This window comes from Amblyomma maculatum, chromosome 4 (genome assembly GCF_055883805.1).
Source record: "Amblyomma maculatum isolate TAMU_Amacu chromosome 4, ASM5588380v1, whole genome shotgun sequence".
Lineage (NCBI taxonomy): Eukaryota > Metazoa > Arthropoda > Arachnida > Ixodida > Ixodidae > Amblyomma > Amblyomma maculatum.
In genome coordinates this window covers 37,223,258-37,239,573 of record NC_139347.1, presented here as the reverse complement: position 1 = coordinate 37,239,573, position 16,316 = coordinate 37,223,258, and the positions used below count along the sequence as shown (strand labels likewise).

The 16,316-nt window shown below is 41.3% G+C and overlaps 1 protein-coding gene across 10 annotated transcripts in view; it reads left to right on the top strand.

Moving 5' to 3' along the window:
• Positions 1-16,316, top strand: part of LOC146190732 (protein scribble homolog) — a 175,756-nt gene that overhangs the window by 145,472 nt on the left and 13,968 nt on the right. For 3 of the 10 annotated variants that reach the window (XM_084601106.1, XM_084601111.1, XM_084601103.1), the window contains 3 exons: positions 5,139-5,327; positions 6,658-6,730; positions 11,767-15,814. In XM_084601106.1, the coding sequence (XP_084457232.1) occupies positions 5,139-5,327; positions 6,658-6,730; positions 11,767-11,885 (381 nt within the window). In that variant the 3' untranslated portion in view covers positions 11,886-15,814. Of the gene's footprint in view, positions 1-5,138; positions 5,328-6,657; positions 6,731-9,585; positions 9,652-11,766; positions 15,816-16,316 lie in introns of those variants that run through there. The other 7 variants (XR_014706574.1, XM_084601105.1, XM_084601108.1 and 4 more) reach the window with 7 other exon arrangements.

Here is a 16,316-nt window from a genome sequence, read left to right as displayed (position 1 = left end):
AAAAACTACAAATAAACGGTATTAAGTAGGGTTATTTGTAGGGGTGTGCAAATATTATAAATTTTGAATAGTTTTCTAATAATATAAGCGATTCAATTTGCACCGGACTGTCATTGTTCAAACTGTATTAGCGAATAGCTTGAATAGTTAAAGCATTGATCAAGAACCTCCTCAACGTCCAGAAATGATGAATTCCTAGTTTAGATCAACTAGGAATTCATCATTTCTGGACGTGCTTTAACCATGCTTTAACTATTCAAGCTATTCGCTAATACAGTTTTAATAATAATGGTCCAGTGCAAATTGAATCGCTTATATTATTAGAAAACTACTCAAAATCTATAATATTCGCACACCCCTACAAATAATCCTACTTAATAACGTCTATTTGGAGTTTTTGTCCAAATAAGTTTTGTTCACTGGGTGTCCACTGTAATGCGGTGATAGCCATCGAGAGGTGTTGCCACTGAGCAGTTGCATATCAGAAAACGAAGTGCAACACCATGTAGAACATCAGTGCATCAGAGTGCATCAAATCACAATGAATTCAACAACTAGCTGTGAGCTTGACTGATAACAATCATCTCAGTTTTAGATAACCACGTGCACTAAAGCGAACCCTACTTGTGGAGAACTTTGATCTTTCTCAGTGTTCATCAGAACCTAAAAATTATGCATCTTTGGCCTGATTGGACAAGGAAAAAAAAAAAAGGGTGTCATAGAAGCATCAGGTTCAAAGCCATCCTGTGCAGAAGCATCGTGTAGAATGAGCACGCGCTAGCAAACCTAACAGGCTGCATTTTCTTTTTTTGTGTGTGTGCCTCCGCAGTTTGCAACAGCATTTGCGTAGTTGAAGCCGATCATGCGATCTGCAGTTTGGAGAAATCGATACTCTAGGGCTAAGTGAACTATGTGTGAACATTAGCGCTGCATTCCGGGCGGCATTCCACAGCCAACGCTTTTTTAGCCTTCCGATATCACAAGGGACGGCCCCATAGTGTTGCTGCTCAGGTTGCCACTCTTCTGTTTAGCGAGCCAACTTGTTGCATTTTGCCACTGCCTTTACTGGCCATTAATACACAGCTGATGTCACTCCTCTAGTAAGGACTTCTCTACCTTACAGGGTTTCTCAGCAGCATTCAGTAAGCTCCTTTTTCCATGCGAGCAAATAAGTAAATGTGGTTTCAGACTTTTCCTCACAGCAATCATTGTCAAATAATAGAGAACAACCTATATTATAGCGGGATTACTGCTTTCTTATTTATTGAATTGTATGCCTTTTAATTATGGCAAATTACGCTGATAATGGCTATAAAAAAAAAAATTTCTTTTTCAAGAGCTCTTTTTTTTTATAGTTGAATTTTGCGGGAAGCCATTTCTTTTTATGTTCAGCCATCTGCCACAATTTTGGAATTTTTGTTTTTTCCTTATTTTGTTTGCAGCCAATTTTCATTATTTGCATTCAGTTTGCACCCAAATATTTGCATTAACACATTTCTAGTAAATGTGCTTTTTTTCTGCCAATGGCTTGCAGAAGATTTCATCTGTAAGCAAACTTAGCAGTATCTGAGAAATATTGAAAAAATACTTGATTCGCATGCGAAATTTTGTGGTTCACACAGCTCTGGTCTATTTGGTTGGTTTCTCATGCCTGTAGTACAGTTGAACCTCGATGCAACAAACCTCAGTATAACGAAGTTCGCGATATAACAAACTTTTTTCATTTCAGTTTCTTGCTTCCATTGAATTGCACATATTCTTTCTCTCGAGTTAACGAAATTATGTCGATACAGCGAAGTTTTTGTGAGCATAGAAAGCAAATTTCAGCAAACTCTCTACCCGGAAACAAAAACAAAAAAATTATTGCAAAAGCGTGCAGCATGTTTTTAAGGCAACACAGTTATAGCACCAATAAAATTTTCTCCCACCGCGACTTCTTGTCCTCTTGGATGTTCAAATAGCATATGTAATGTTTTGGCGTCCACACTGTCCCATCTACGTCTGTGTTGTCCGTGTATATATTTGCGCTAAGCTGAGCATGTTAGATTTGACAGAAAGCTTAGTCAGTGCCTTATCAGGTAATGCCTCCTCTCACAGCAGCATTGTGAAGCCTCTGACACTTCCAAGTTGCTTTAGACAGATCTGACTGTATTGCCCTAGCTTAATTGTGGAATTGTATTGTAGGTGCAATTCTTGCCCTGTTGGACTTGTGGAAAGTCATGTGAATTCATCACGTTACCTCCATCCTATTTGGAGTCCCGTCATTTGTGTGTTTTTTTTTGCCTTGTGTCTGCTGCCTTGACAACTATGTTGTGTTGTGTGCTGTTATTTTGCATGCATTATGGTGACTGTGCAGCAGTCGTTGGTGTTTGCATTGCATGTCTCCTGCTTGTCCCTGTGGTTTGTTTTCATGTCACTTGTGTTCTTGTGTTAAATGTGCCTAAAGGCCTCTGGTAAATGGGCTGTATAATATTATCTGCGGTCTTCCTAATCCTTTGCTGAGATAAAAAGTAACTCCCCTGTGTGCTTCATATATGCTAGATACGGTGAAAGATAAGAGCCAGCGTATACTTTATTTCTTTCTTGGAAAAGAGGGGGGGAGGGGGGGGGGGGGGAATTGCATGAAAATAGTACTTTTGTATTAACCAGGGCATCACAGCTATATGCCGTGAAGTTCTGAAAAATAGCAGTGCACCACTAGAGTTCCTTTATATTCTTAAGCTTCAAACTTAAAGCAAAACTTGATCAGAATTCTATTGAGCATTGTATACTGTAAAATCTCGTTAATTAAAAAATTAATGGGTTTGAAAAATGCCCTAATTGAATGGCATCTTAAAAAAAAAAAAAACTCCAAAATCGTTTGCATTGCGGTAAATTTATGTATAGGAAAACTAGGAAGATAAATATCTGCTTCTGCGATACAGACTTTGCGGATATGATGGTTTTTCAAAGTTCTGTTAAATGCTTTCACCATCAGGAAAGTGAGCAGAACAGCTGCATAATAGTAAGGGTGTTTGGGGCCCCCTCTGTGTTGTAAAACAGTGGTGTTGTTGTCTCCAGACATGAGGTGACTTCACCTCACCAACGTTTCAGCACCATTTTCATCATGCTGGAAGACCGATGTGGGCGGCAGCAAAGGAAATGCAAATTAGCGCCAAGACTGCAAGACGCATTGTCCTGCCTCCAAAGCAGCGCACATATATGCTAGATACGGTGAAAGATAAGAGCCAGCGTATACTTTATTTTTTGAGCTCGAAATAACAGCTCACAAAAAAAGCAGTTAACAAACAAGAGTATTTATGAGGCTCATCACTATTTCTTGGCAGAAAGTCTGCCTTCCTGAAGGAATTTTGTTCATGTTCTTGCTTCTCCGCAACATTTACACTAAACAGGAGAACTGTGTTGATAAATGCTGAATTGGGACACAAAGCCATACAATGTGCAAAATTTGAAGCACAGCATCTAGATAAATTAATTCTTCAAGGAAAGCAGCTTTAGGACATATAATATATATATATATATATATATATATATATATATATATATATATATATATATATATATACACGCATAGACCCACACAGTGCACCACTAGAAAGTGTCACTAAAGGGGCGTCACTAAAGCAGTGTGTTTTGGGTATTAAAAGTCACTATTTGTGTTTAAATGGGCAACTTCAAAATTCGACTTATTTGTAATCAGGAAGTTGGAGAGCATTCTATAAAACACTTGAAACAGCAATTGTCCACTTGTCACCCAAGTATTATGGACAAGATGTTATGTTTTATCCATTAGAAAAGAAAAAAAAGAAATCCTGGGAAACATAAAATATACATGGCTATTTGCATGCTGTTATAGCGGTGCTCTAAAATTGGCTAATAGATGAAGGAATCCCTCTTCTGTCTACTGCTCAGAAGGGACAGAGCTGCAATGTATGTCATCTGTGTTAGCAACTGGTTTCTCAACATGTTTAAGACGTGCTGGAAACTATAAGCTGCACATTGGCTGCACATCGGCCAGCCAGCCACGACGGGAGTACTCCCGTCGTGGCTGGCTGGCCGATGTGCAGCCAATGTGCAGCTTATAGTTTCCAGCACGTCTTAAACATGTTGAGAAACCAGTTGCTAACACAGATGACATACATTGCAGCTCTGTCCCTTCTGAGCAGTAGACAGAAGAGGGATTCCTTCATCTATTAGCCAATTTTAGAGCACCGCTATAACAGCATGCAAATAGCCATGTATATTTTATGTTTCCCAGGATTTCTTTTTTTTCTTTTCTAATGGATAAAACATAACATCTTGTCCATAATACTTGGGTGACAAGTGGACAATTGCTGTTTCAAGTGTTTTATAGAATGCTCTCCAACTTCCTGATTACAAATAAGTCGAATTTTGAAGTTGCCCATTTAAACACAAATAGTGACTTTTAATACCCAAAACACACTGCTTTAGTGACGCCCCTTTAGTGACACTTTCTAGTGGTGCACTGTGTGGGTCTATGCGTGTATATATATATATATATATATATATATATATATATATATATATATATATATATATATATATATATATATTATATGTCCTAAAGCTGCTTTCCTTGAAGAATTAATTTATCTAGATGCTGTGCTTCAAATTTTGCACATTGTATGGCTTTGTGTCCCAATTCAGCATTTATCAACACAGTTCTCCTGTTTAGTGTAAATGTTGCGGAGAAGCAAGAACATGAACAAAATTCCTTCAGGAAGGCAGACTTTCTGCCAAGAAATAGTGATGAGCCTCATAAATACTCTTGTTTGTTAACTGCTTTTTTTGTGAGCTGTTATTTCGAGCTCAAGACCACTTACCATTTGCCGGCACAATTTACATGTGTAGCTGCCATTTGCATTATCATCATTGCTTTTTGATAGCATTGTTGCTTAAGCAATAAAAAGATTATTAAAGTACTGGAGTGCATCAGCCATGCTTGGAAAAGAAAGGGATAAGCTGTTTTCGAATGTTTAACCGTTAATGTTTCCTAATTCTCGGTAGTTGGTGTCTGGTAGTAGCATTGCCGTCCAGGGTCGAAGAGACTAACGGTTCGGTCGGAGAGGGCTGATGGGGGGTCTGTCTGTCTGAGCATGGCTTGTTGCCGTGCAAAGGCGCTGCTCGGCGACGAAGAGCTGCCTCGGCTGGTGCTGACACTGCGTGACGGGCAGACATGCACGGTGGAGCGGGAGCACGTCGTGGACGAGACTGTGTCCCGCCGCATTGAGCGAGTCATCGACCCCCAGACGGGGGAGGCCCGCCTGCGCACGCTCGAGTTTGTTGAGAAAGTGGTCGAAAAAGAGGTAACCTTGCTTCAGGGAGGAGGAGCAGGGAGAAGGGCCCTCGAACTTTGTCACTGGGCACGCTGTGCTCTTTTTTTTTTCCACGCCCACAAAACACTGTCGCATTTTTCGGGGCTCTGCATCCCACAGTGTAGAGGCACTCAGCTGCTTTGTTGTTCACGGTCTCTGGTTGTTGGTGGCACCTTAGTCGCTGTAGCTGTGGAAGCGAGGGAATGGCAGCATCTAAGATGCGAGTCTCGCCCAACTTCGCTCTTTTGTGAATTCTTTCGTCTGCTACTTCCAGCAGTGCACGTGCCAGGTTTTGGGGCAGGCTTGATTTGCAGCTCCCACTTTTTGGCGCTGTTCTTAGCCTGTAGAGAGCTTTGTCTTTGTCTTCTCTCTCTTTTGTGGCTGCATTGCTGCACTGCGAAATGAAATGAGCATTGCCTGCTCGTATTTTTATATTTCTGAGCTGTATTTTTAAGCTGAACATGTAGACAATGTAGAGAGCATCCAAACATTTCTTGAATTTCAAAGCACAGTAGACATGAGAAGCACTCATTCATCTAGTTGGCTTGCATGTGCCTAGAAGGAGCATGAACTTTGCTGGCACTTGGAACACTGTTCAGCTCTTCTCTTTGGGGTTTCTCTCTCTCTTTTTATCTTCTGTGTACATCTTGGTTCTTTTGATGTATGATACTCGTGACCGAAAGCAAGCTTGTGTTCAAATCTGTGCGTCCATGACGTGCATCTAGACACTTGATAATTGTACTGAAGCATAGTTCAGGCTTTCAATTGAATGTTGCTTCAATGACAGCATACTCATAGTCATTATAGCAAAACCACATGACAAAATACTGTTCATTAACACTGTTTTGTTTTGTCACTACAGTTTGTCGTCTAACTGCACCTCGAAAAGAAAGCATTAATTATAGTTTTGTTTCTATCAATCCACTGAAATGCAAGGTCTTCAGGCACTGCCTGCCATAGATATCAGGAACGTTTGTCCCATAGCTGAAAGCATAACATAGCTAACTTCAGTGTACCTTTTCCCAACCTCTGTAACTTGTAATTAACATGTTACATAACCTAAAGCTTTCATGCCTTTCCTGGAACTCATTGCGCTTTCCTGTAACTAATCGTTTTGTGTGTATTGTTGATTAACAATTTCACTGTGGGTATAGTTGCTGATTGCATTGGGACATGCATGGAGTTTTCTTGTAGCCCTTCGTAATTCTCTCTTCTTACTTTTTTTTTTTCCACCTCACTTGAAGTAACTTTGACCGTGTCATCTTAGGCATGTTGTACTAAACTTCCACACATTACTTTATCAAGTCATTTGCATTTTCAGATTGAGACAACTACTGAGAAGATCCTCTCTCTGGAGCTACATGGAAGGCATGAAGATGGAACCAATGACAATGGTAAGTGCCCTCCAGAATGCACACCTCAGTTGCCACAGCATAACTTGTCACCTTGCCCAATAATTTTGCTGCTTCCGTTGGAGTGCATGTTGTTCGAGTTGAGAGAAGGCCCTTTGTGCATGTTGCATGCTGTTTATTTTTCTAATTTAATCAATCAATCAATCAGGGGCTGGCTACGCGAGTAAATACGGTAAATTTACCATAATTCAAATGATATTTTGTGAGTTGTTTGGAGGCCATTTTGATAATTCAAACGTGGATAACTCGAACTTTTTTCCTGATCCTGTGACGTTCGAATTAACGAGCTTTTACTGTGTATACAGCAGCAAATATAACAGGAGCTCAAATGATGCTCAAGACAAAACCAAAGTTATTTACACGCAACCCACTTGTTGCGATAACAAAAATGGCACAATGTTACACAGTCACAAAAGGTGAATAAAACAAAACACAAAGAACTGAAATGTAGAGCAAGGAAAATAAAATGGGCAGTGCGGGTAATATAATAATAACTGAAAACTGTAGTACATAACTCATGTATATCGTACATTGTGCAAAGCAAATTATGTACACAAGGCGCTGTATACATGAAAATCCTCAGAAAATCAGCTGTGTAACATATCTAATGAAAGTGATGTGTCCATCTTGTGCACATTCTGTGACTTTAGTAAGCTATCTCACAGTATCGCTGTTATATTTGAAGTGCTATTCAACATTTTCGAGGTTGCTGTGTCATAACTGCTAAAGCAGCAGCGCAGAACCAAGATGGAACAGGAGAGAACAGACTCACATTGTTGCAGCAGTTATAAACTACAAACTCACCCACCTTCTACTGTAATGTCACTTATACAGAAATTTGACTTGTGCAGCAACTACGTAATGGTTTGGTTTGTGGGGTTTAACGTCCTAAAACGACTCAGGCTATGAGAGACGCCATAGTGGAGGACTCCAGAAATTTCGACCACCTGGGGTTCTTTAACGTGCACTGACATCGCACAGCACACGGGCGTCTTGCTTTTCGCCTCCGTGGAAAAGCGGCCGCCGAGGCCAGGATTTGATCCTGCATCCTTGGGAACAATAGTCGAGCGCGGTAACCACTGCGCCACCCCAGTGCATACTAGCCATAGTGGAGCCGTCAAGTCTGGTGCTATTTCTACAATGCATTTTGGGTGTCATATTTAGTGAAGGTGTTGAGTACTGCCTGCATTTGCCTTGCATAGTCTAAACTGTATCTAGAGCCTACAACCATTGAACCCTAGTGTAAAGAGCAGAAAAGCGTTGGGAACCAGTGTTTTGTGCCTGGTGATAATTGTCACTTTCCCAGCTGTTGAATTTTGTCAGTAACCTTGGTCTCTTTTGCTCATTGTCTTTTATGGAAGTTTACCAAGCTCATGCTACCATTCCCGAATACTTGCTGCTGTTGAAAACTGACGGTGGCAGTTGTAGTCACAGTTACATGTGAGATAGGTGTGCGAGTATGTTAGTAAGACATAGCCAGGAACTGCTGCAAAATTGAAAGCAGTAACAGCATCTTGTAGTGTGCCGAGTTAGATATCTTTGAGCATAGGGAACGTCCCATGTTTCTTTGGCATGAATCAAATGGCTGTCCAATGTGGAAACGAAACAAAAAAAGTGTTGAGAAAAGGTAAACAAAGCAATTGTTGTTACCCTTTTCTTTTGCATATCAAATGGTGAAGTTTGTTTTTGTTTTGTTTTTCTCTACTTAAATTAAAGGCTAAACCAACTCGACAACATGCAAGGAAACATGATGTCCATAGAAACGTGTACTTCCTGATTAGACAGCATAACAGTGTACAAGGGGGGCTGTAATGTGGTCATGCAGGATGAGTAAGAAAATGAAAATGACTTGATACACGACTGGCAATAAAAGTAATGTGATGGCCCCTCAGAAGAAAAGATACTGCCAAAAATGCAAAAGCACGGTGAAGCCATGGAGACTGCGTCACAAAAACACCAAAAAGTCCATGACAAGCATGTAGTTTTGATGTCCTAGAAAAACAATGTGCGCACATGTGCCATTGAAATCGGAGGACTTCTTTTGAAAAGGAGTTCGAGGAGTTCGGACGACTGGCAAATGTACAGGCCAACAGCTGAAGTTCCTCAGGCTAGGGACAAAGCTCAGAAATTGCAACTGTGCAGCCAGTTAATTTTTCAGCCTAGCGACCTGTTTTTTGAAGTTTCGTCGGTGCTTGTTAAATGCTGCGGGGATTTTTTCTTTCTTTTTTAACCTTGTTGCATGACAAAGCACTGGAGGGCTTATGATACTTGTACACCAATATTATGGCACTGCAATCAACTTGCACTTCAGGTTTAAATTTAGTTGATCATAAGCTCACTGAAGTTAATACCACTGAACTGAGCTTAGCAACTCAATGTCTGCGTTTCCTGTACATGCAAAGTGAAAAACAGCACATTAAGTGGTTAAATCACAGTACAGCATAGTTGCAGGATCTCGTGATAGAAGTCTGTTATTGAAGTCAAACGCTACATGGCTAAATGTACTTTCGTAATATTAACCAAGGTACAAGGTTGCACTCTGCAAATGTCACATACTTGTTCCTCCTCTTGACAGCCGGGATGATTGCGCCCCTTTTTTTTTTTTTTTTTTTTTTTTTTTCTTGAAACAACCGAGGGAATTCATGGAACCTTCACCACAGCATTCCTATGGAGGGAATATACAAGCTTTAACATTGACCGGCATGCCACTAGTGTGGATCGCTTTGTCATTAACGTGCCTGGCTGCATGCTGCTTGCTCCCCTTTTTTTTTTTTTTTTTCTAAACTTGGATTGGGACTTCTTTGCTATTGGTGGTTGGCGGTTTTGACTCTGTCCAGCACGGTGGTCGACTAGCACCCATGGTGTCCGGAGCATCTCTGACTCGCACCCTTACTGCTGAAAAGGTGAGTTTGCAGGGTGGCCTGGACTTCCACTCACTCACTCTGGCTGTTTTAAGTAGATCCTTTGCTCGCTGGTGCACCAACTTTACTAAGGAACCTTTTGAGGCCCGCTGCATCCTGTGTGAAACAGAGTATGTGGAAGAAATGAATCCTTTCAATGCCTTGTCACAGCTCCAACAGAGACTGACCTGGGACATTCACCATCAGTCTTCATTTTTGCGGTGGTAGCTAGTGAACGAGCATGCACTTGTCTATGTTCAGTTACAGTTCTTGCTGTAGTATGTCTGGACCCATGTTATGATATGTATATTGAGTTGAACTTAAAATGAAATGCAGTGTCGTCAGCATCATTTCAGGTTTCCTCAGGTAACGTAGATATTCGGATTTGCCTGCAGTTCAAATTATCAGATGCGTCATTGTATTGTAGAATCTGCTGATAATAGCCAGCGATTACCAGTTAGCTGGGTTCTTCTTTCTTATACCAACATCGTCACTGTCATTAACACGTGCCAACAGTGCATCTTCCAAAAAAATAACTATCTGATTTCAGTCATTGAATGTGGCAAGGGAGTTGTATGCAACATTATTACGGAGAATTTAATTTGAATGCATTGTGGTGAGCCTCAGCTTGGCAAACCACAGGAAGCTAGTTGGTTTCAACATGGCCTAAAGCAGCTTTATCAGTTTTCATTGAAGAAATCTTGCTAGTTTGTGCCACTGCTTACAAGCACACATAATCTTAAGGTAATAATTTATGCTTTCAATTTACTGAAATTTTTATGTATCATTGAAAGGGAAGCTCTTTATTTGCACATTGAGCTCTGACAGCATGAGGTGCTGAAACAATTGTTAAGGCTTTGTTTCCTTAAGGGATGGTACTGACAAATTTAAATTAGCCTGTATCAATAGATGACCGCATTCTGATGGTTAATGTGATGTGTGCGCCAAAAACAGAGCTTTTGTTAGGAAAAAAAAAGGTGAGAAACGAATGAAATAAAGTGGAACCTTGTTGTAGTGAATAGGTGAAAAATAAACGTTTTCACGTTAACTAAAATTTGCGATACAAAATTTCATCAGAAAAATGTATGCAAGAGCTGCAGAGTTTAGACATTGAAAGGGCAGCTACTGAAACAATCCTTTCCGAGAGTAATGGAATACCTTGACCAAAGCTTAAGCACTGTCTCCCAATGCACTGCCGAAACACAGTAGGGGCAGGTCGTGCACATTTTAGGGTGGCTTCACCGAATCACTGTTGTGCCTCGTGGAAGATGGTACATTGGGCTGAAAGGTATATGTAGACATTTTCACCACTGTGACACCCATCGTGAGTACAGGACGCAGCGCTACAACTGTTGACCACTGCTTCCCTCAAAACCCACTGCTCTGTCTTCTGCGGTGCCATTGAAGAGTGCACAATATGTACGCTAGTGTGAGAGAAAGGACGAACACTCGTCGCATCACCATCAGTCACTTGTGTTGTGACTGGTGTGGTTGTGCAACTAACCTGTCTTCTGCCATCTGAACAGAGTCCGCTTGGCAGTACAAGTGCAGTAGATTCATTTCGTGGATAACTGTGTGCAGTGCTATGTAATGTAAGAATTGCATGTGTTTGTTAAAATATTAAGTATTGAGTTCAGTGTAGCCACTAATTTTTAATGTACATGTTTATCTTGAGGTTTGACTCTATTGATGTTGCCATCACTAGCCATTTTTGCGAGCCAATTTAATTGCATTCCAGCAGCAAGGTGATGTTTTTTTTCTTCGAATGTTGAGTCTAGACTACTGTTGTCCATTTGCAAGCAGTGAACCTGGAGTCCTTTTCAGTGCTGACATCACAAGTTTGAAGCAAGTGGCGGGAAAATTATTAAATACAATTTTCTATGCAAAAGAAAAAAAAAGTGAAAATTGGCAGGAAGAGCCATAGGATCTAATTTTAGTTGGAACAAACACTTGATGAAATTGCATGTAACCTCTCTTCAGCCACACAGCAGTCTTAGCTTTTGGCGTGCTAATTGTGGTATAGCTCTGGCACACACACCACCTTTTGTGCTTGCACCAGTCAACTTTGTCTTTTGTGTGGCCTCGCATGTGTTGCATTGCCTGCTGATGTCCATGCAGGGAACTGTGAGGAGGAGGCTGGAGGTGACGAAGGAGACCTTCCTTCACCCACCTCTGACCAAGGCTCGGGCCCAGCACTAGCCAAGAAGAAGAAGCGGAGGCGATCTAAGCGCAGATGAAACTGCCAGTGCACCAAAAAGGCATCTGCTGCTGCCAGTCATAGAAGGATTGTTGGACTGTCACGCCCAATGCTGCTTCCTTCCCCCTTCACCTATTCAACCTCCATCCCCTCATCTTTCTCGCCACTGAAACACATTGTGTTTTGCATCTGTTCCGTCCTCACCCATTTCTTTTCTGTGCTGTGACCTTTCATTGAGCCCACGAGTGGTGCACATTGTTGTGATGACACGACCTGCCCAAAGCTGCCTCATTTGTATTGCACATCCATTGCAACACACCCGGGAGGAGTAGGCCTTGCTCATGAACCTGACTTGGCCTTTTTGCTGGCTTTATGACCTGCTACTTCATTGTAGCCACTTGCTGCTATCAGGCTTGCTCCTATGCGGGGCTGGTCGGTGTTATTCAGCCATTATTTCTTGTTACTAAGATCATCAGTGAGATGCTCTGCTGTTCATTATTTGCAGTGCCTTTCACATGCGTATAGATATTCACGAAGTAATAAGTTATGCTGATTATTTTCAATGTGTCATGCACTAACTCAACAAGCTAGAATTTGCTGCTCTATAGACTTTAAAAAGCTGCACCGTTTTGCACTGCTGCCATTTTTTTTTATCAATGTGGGTATAAATTACCATAGAATAACTGTAAAGCAAGGAATTTAGGTTACTTTGGAAGCAGGCATTGAGCAATCTCATTACATTATTGAAATTTATGTTGTGTGTTTTATGACACAACTTTTACTAATGCTTACCCATTGTGGAAAATTGTGAAAGCTTGACGCTTCTCTCTTTGCAGAGATAACAGATGTGTAAGTTTCAGCTTAACCAACAGCGTTGAGTTGCTTGGTTTCAAGCGAGTTTCCATGGCAGGCCTGATGAAGCAAGTTTGTTGCTTTTGGATTTTTTTCTTCTCTGCACTTGATAGCAGTGCGCCATGCGTTCCCCGTAGCGCCATACCCTGGCGTTGTTGACGGGAGCCACCCTTTGGAACGAGCCTGTCCTGTCCTACACTTTGCAGGGATTTGAGGCAAAGTGTTGTTGGCAGACAGAGCAAAGGAGCATTGACCTCTTGTGGAGATGCACTGCAGACGTGCTCTGTATCAAAGTGTTAGCTCAAAACAGTTGCCTACGGTATCGTTTCTCGCATCGGTTTTCGTTTTTTTTTTTTTTTTTTTTTTTAAATGCTACTGTTGCTTCCAAATGTTGTTTGGAAGGAGTGGCTTTAAATGGCTTGGTCAGTGTAGTTTATCAAGCATCACTGATCACCACGCAATTCAAATGCCATTTTTATTGTTTTTGAGGATGATTTTTATGATATTGTAACTGACAGAAGAAGTGCAGCACTGGGAAGACCAACTTGACCAACTTCTGGCGCTAGTAGTAAAATCGGGCAACAGTTTTGAAATATTGCAGCTCTAAGGTTCCTTGTATATTGTTGGCTACGTGGGGTTAGCATATGCCATCTTGTTAGCTTGTTTAAATTGCATGCTTTATTAGCCTCACAGCTTTGATGCTTATTAAAAAAAAGGGGGGTAGATTGTTGTTGTGCAGCACGTTGGGTGCCGAGGTGCAGACTTTGTCATTTTGTTGTGCAGCACGTTGGGTGCCGAGGTGCAGACTTTGTCATTTGTCGTAACATAGAGTCAGCTCACCAGGATTAGGATTGTTTCTGAAGTGTTACAAGCTTTCAGTCTGTTAATTTTTACGTTTCGTAAATGTTTTTCACAGACTGCCTAACACATGCCATTGTAGAGTTGCTGGGTCTAATAGCGGGCGATGAAACTGACATACCAGTATACCGCATTTCACATGTACCAATCGTAGCTGAATTTGAAAGCATAAACGTACATTTTCAATTTGGAAGACTGTAATGGTTGCCTCTGCAGATATGTTAAGGTCAGGACTCCTGAGAAAATTTGCTAAAAGTAATTCATTTCGAGGTGCTTAACTCTATTGTTGATGAGCATCTTTGAGGCCCCTCAGCTGCGCTACGGCTGCCACATTTTGTCAGGTGGTGCTGATATTTGGTTGGGAAGTTGTCTGCAGCAGGGTGGCTCCAGTCCTATGCACTGAGTGCATTTGCCATGAACTGCAGTGCAAGCCACTTTGTTACTATGATGCTTTGTGTGTTGTGCAGTAATGCCGCCATGTTGTTGTTGCCGGTTTTCAGTGAGAAATCGGTGCTGGGCCATGACTCCTCTCTGTGCATTGATTGAATAGACTGAATGCTTTGCAACTGCAATAAGGTCATGCTTTCTTTTGCGAGTTGTCATCATGCAAGCTTTGCCCAAAACCCATCATCCCATCTGCTTCAGCTTGTGCCACACTTGTTTCTCTAAGTTCACTCAGCTTAAAAACAACCGTCATTTCCTCCAGTTTGCAAAGAGCACGCATGCGGAATGCATAACATCTCTATTTTAACCTTCACAGTGTGACTATTTATTCATCATTGAATTCTTCTTTGACATAACTTGGTGCTCTTGGCCTCCTCTTATTTATCTGCTGCGCTGTGGCATAGGCTTTCATGGCACCAACAAGCAGCGAGAGTGCCTCAGATAAGATATATATGCTAAGCAAAAATTTTTTTTATCATCATTATTATCAGCACATACGCTTTATGGCCATCATTGTGTGCAGTTTCATTTGCAGAAGCAATCTTTTATTCTGTTTCCATTTTGAGTGGTTGCAAACCAGGTAATTTTTTTTCTTTTTCTCTCTTTCCGTTTCCTCCCAAAGGGCATGAAATAATAAACATGAATAAATGCCTGAAAAAGGCAGAAGAAACGTCTTTCCTACTTGTAATGAAATCAGAGGATAGCCACGTGCTGGTCATCACGTGATTTTGTACTACACTGCAGGCAGTGAGACACAGCAGCCCCTTTTTTCTAACAGGCCTAGCGAGTGGCGTACAATTGTTTCCTGTCGCATTTGGTGGCCTCTTAGTTTTAGAAGTCATCTTGTTTGTTTTAGCCCCTCAAGATATTATTATTCTTTTTTCTTTATCCTCATATTATTTTTGATTAAGCACCTGTGTTGATGAACATGGCCAGATGCATTTCTTTTAATTTCTTCAGCACACTTTTGTGTGGTGTTGAACATGTCAGATGGTGCTCTCGTGCTTGATACATTCCTTTCGAAAGCCGCTTCACTACTGAAGAGGCAAAGAATGTGTGAACGTCTAGTTTCAGCTTTTCTATTTCTTTAATCTACCAGACTTCAGGCCCTGCTTTGAGGCCATTTGTATACCCTTGCATCATCAGCGTTTGTACTCTGTGCTTCTGAAACCATGAAACCACAGTGTTGTTGCTTTCTCTCGCAATACACCAGTCGCTCCTCTATTTCCAAACTGCCACCACATGACCCTATCTTTGGTGCTTGTAGTAGACTACATTTTAATTGTTAGTTGGTGTTCTTGAATGGTGTGGGCAGCACAACAAAAGTTCTCCAGGCAAGGTTTTGGTATCGTCCTGCTTGCAAAGTGTTTTTGCTCGAAGTGGTCTCTCTTTGGCAGATGTAAGCACTTTTATCTGTTTCTGCACCGAGATTCCTGAATGACGTTTTCTGTTATGTGCCAAGACAAAAACTGCAGCAGCCATGTGGCAAACAGTCCACATATTGTTGTGGCTTCGTCGTGCATCCTGCGGTGGTGGTCGTTGAAACTGAGAAAGATGGACTTTGTGTGCCTCAAAGAGAAAGCGGTGCATTAAGTAATACGGTGGTAGTGGTGCAGGAACCTGGCACTGTCTGTATCAGCCAACCGGATTTCATTCTTAGGCTTGTGTCTAACACTTCATATGAAGATATGTTTTTTTTTATTATTATTATTATTCTCTGTACATAAAAGAGGGTATAGAGAGAAAGGTAGCTGTACTGTATCATACCAATTTTATTAAAGCCATTGTACAAAAGAACACTCCATGTCTCTCGTTCATTCCACCCTCCTAGCACCAAGGATGTCAGGCATTGTGAACTTGTGTAGCAAGCTGCGATGTCAAATTAAGCATCATTTTAATTCACACGCTTCAGACTTTCCATGGCATAGCTGCTCTTGGAATGACAGCAAAGCACCATTTGTGCTTTCTGCAACGTTACCATGTTGCTACTGACAGTCTCACATACAGTCAGTCCTGGATATGCTGAACTCTAATGTGATCACAAACTACTTTCATACGTCGATAACATGCTATATAGTGCATGATGGTGAATAAGTTTACCTGAAACCCAGAAGAGTATGATGGACCAACAGGGATGCAAAGAGGCCGTTTGTCGCTTTGCTAGGCCTTGCCTGCTTTGCAATAAAGCCACTGCCTGGCATAGGAGACCTGTTACCACTGCACTAAGGCACAGTAATCCTTCATCAAGATGTTTGCTTATTGCAGTGCCTTCGGCAGTAAGGCAAGTGAAGCTGCCAGTTCCTTTCAGTAAGTCGGG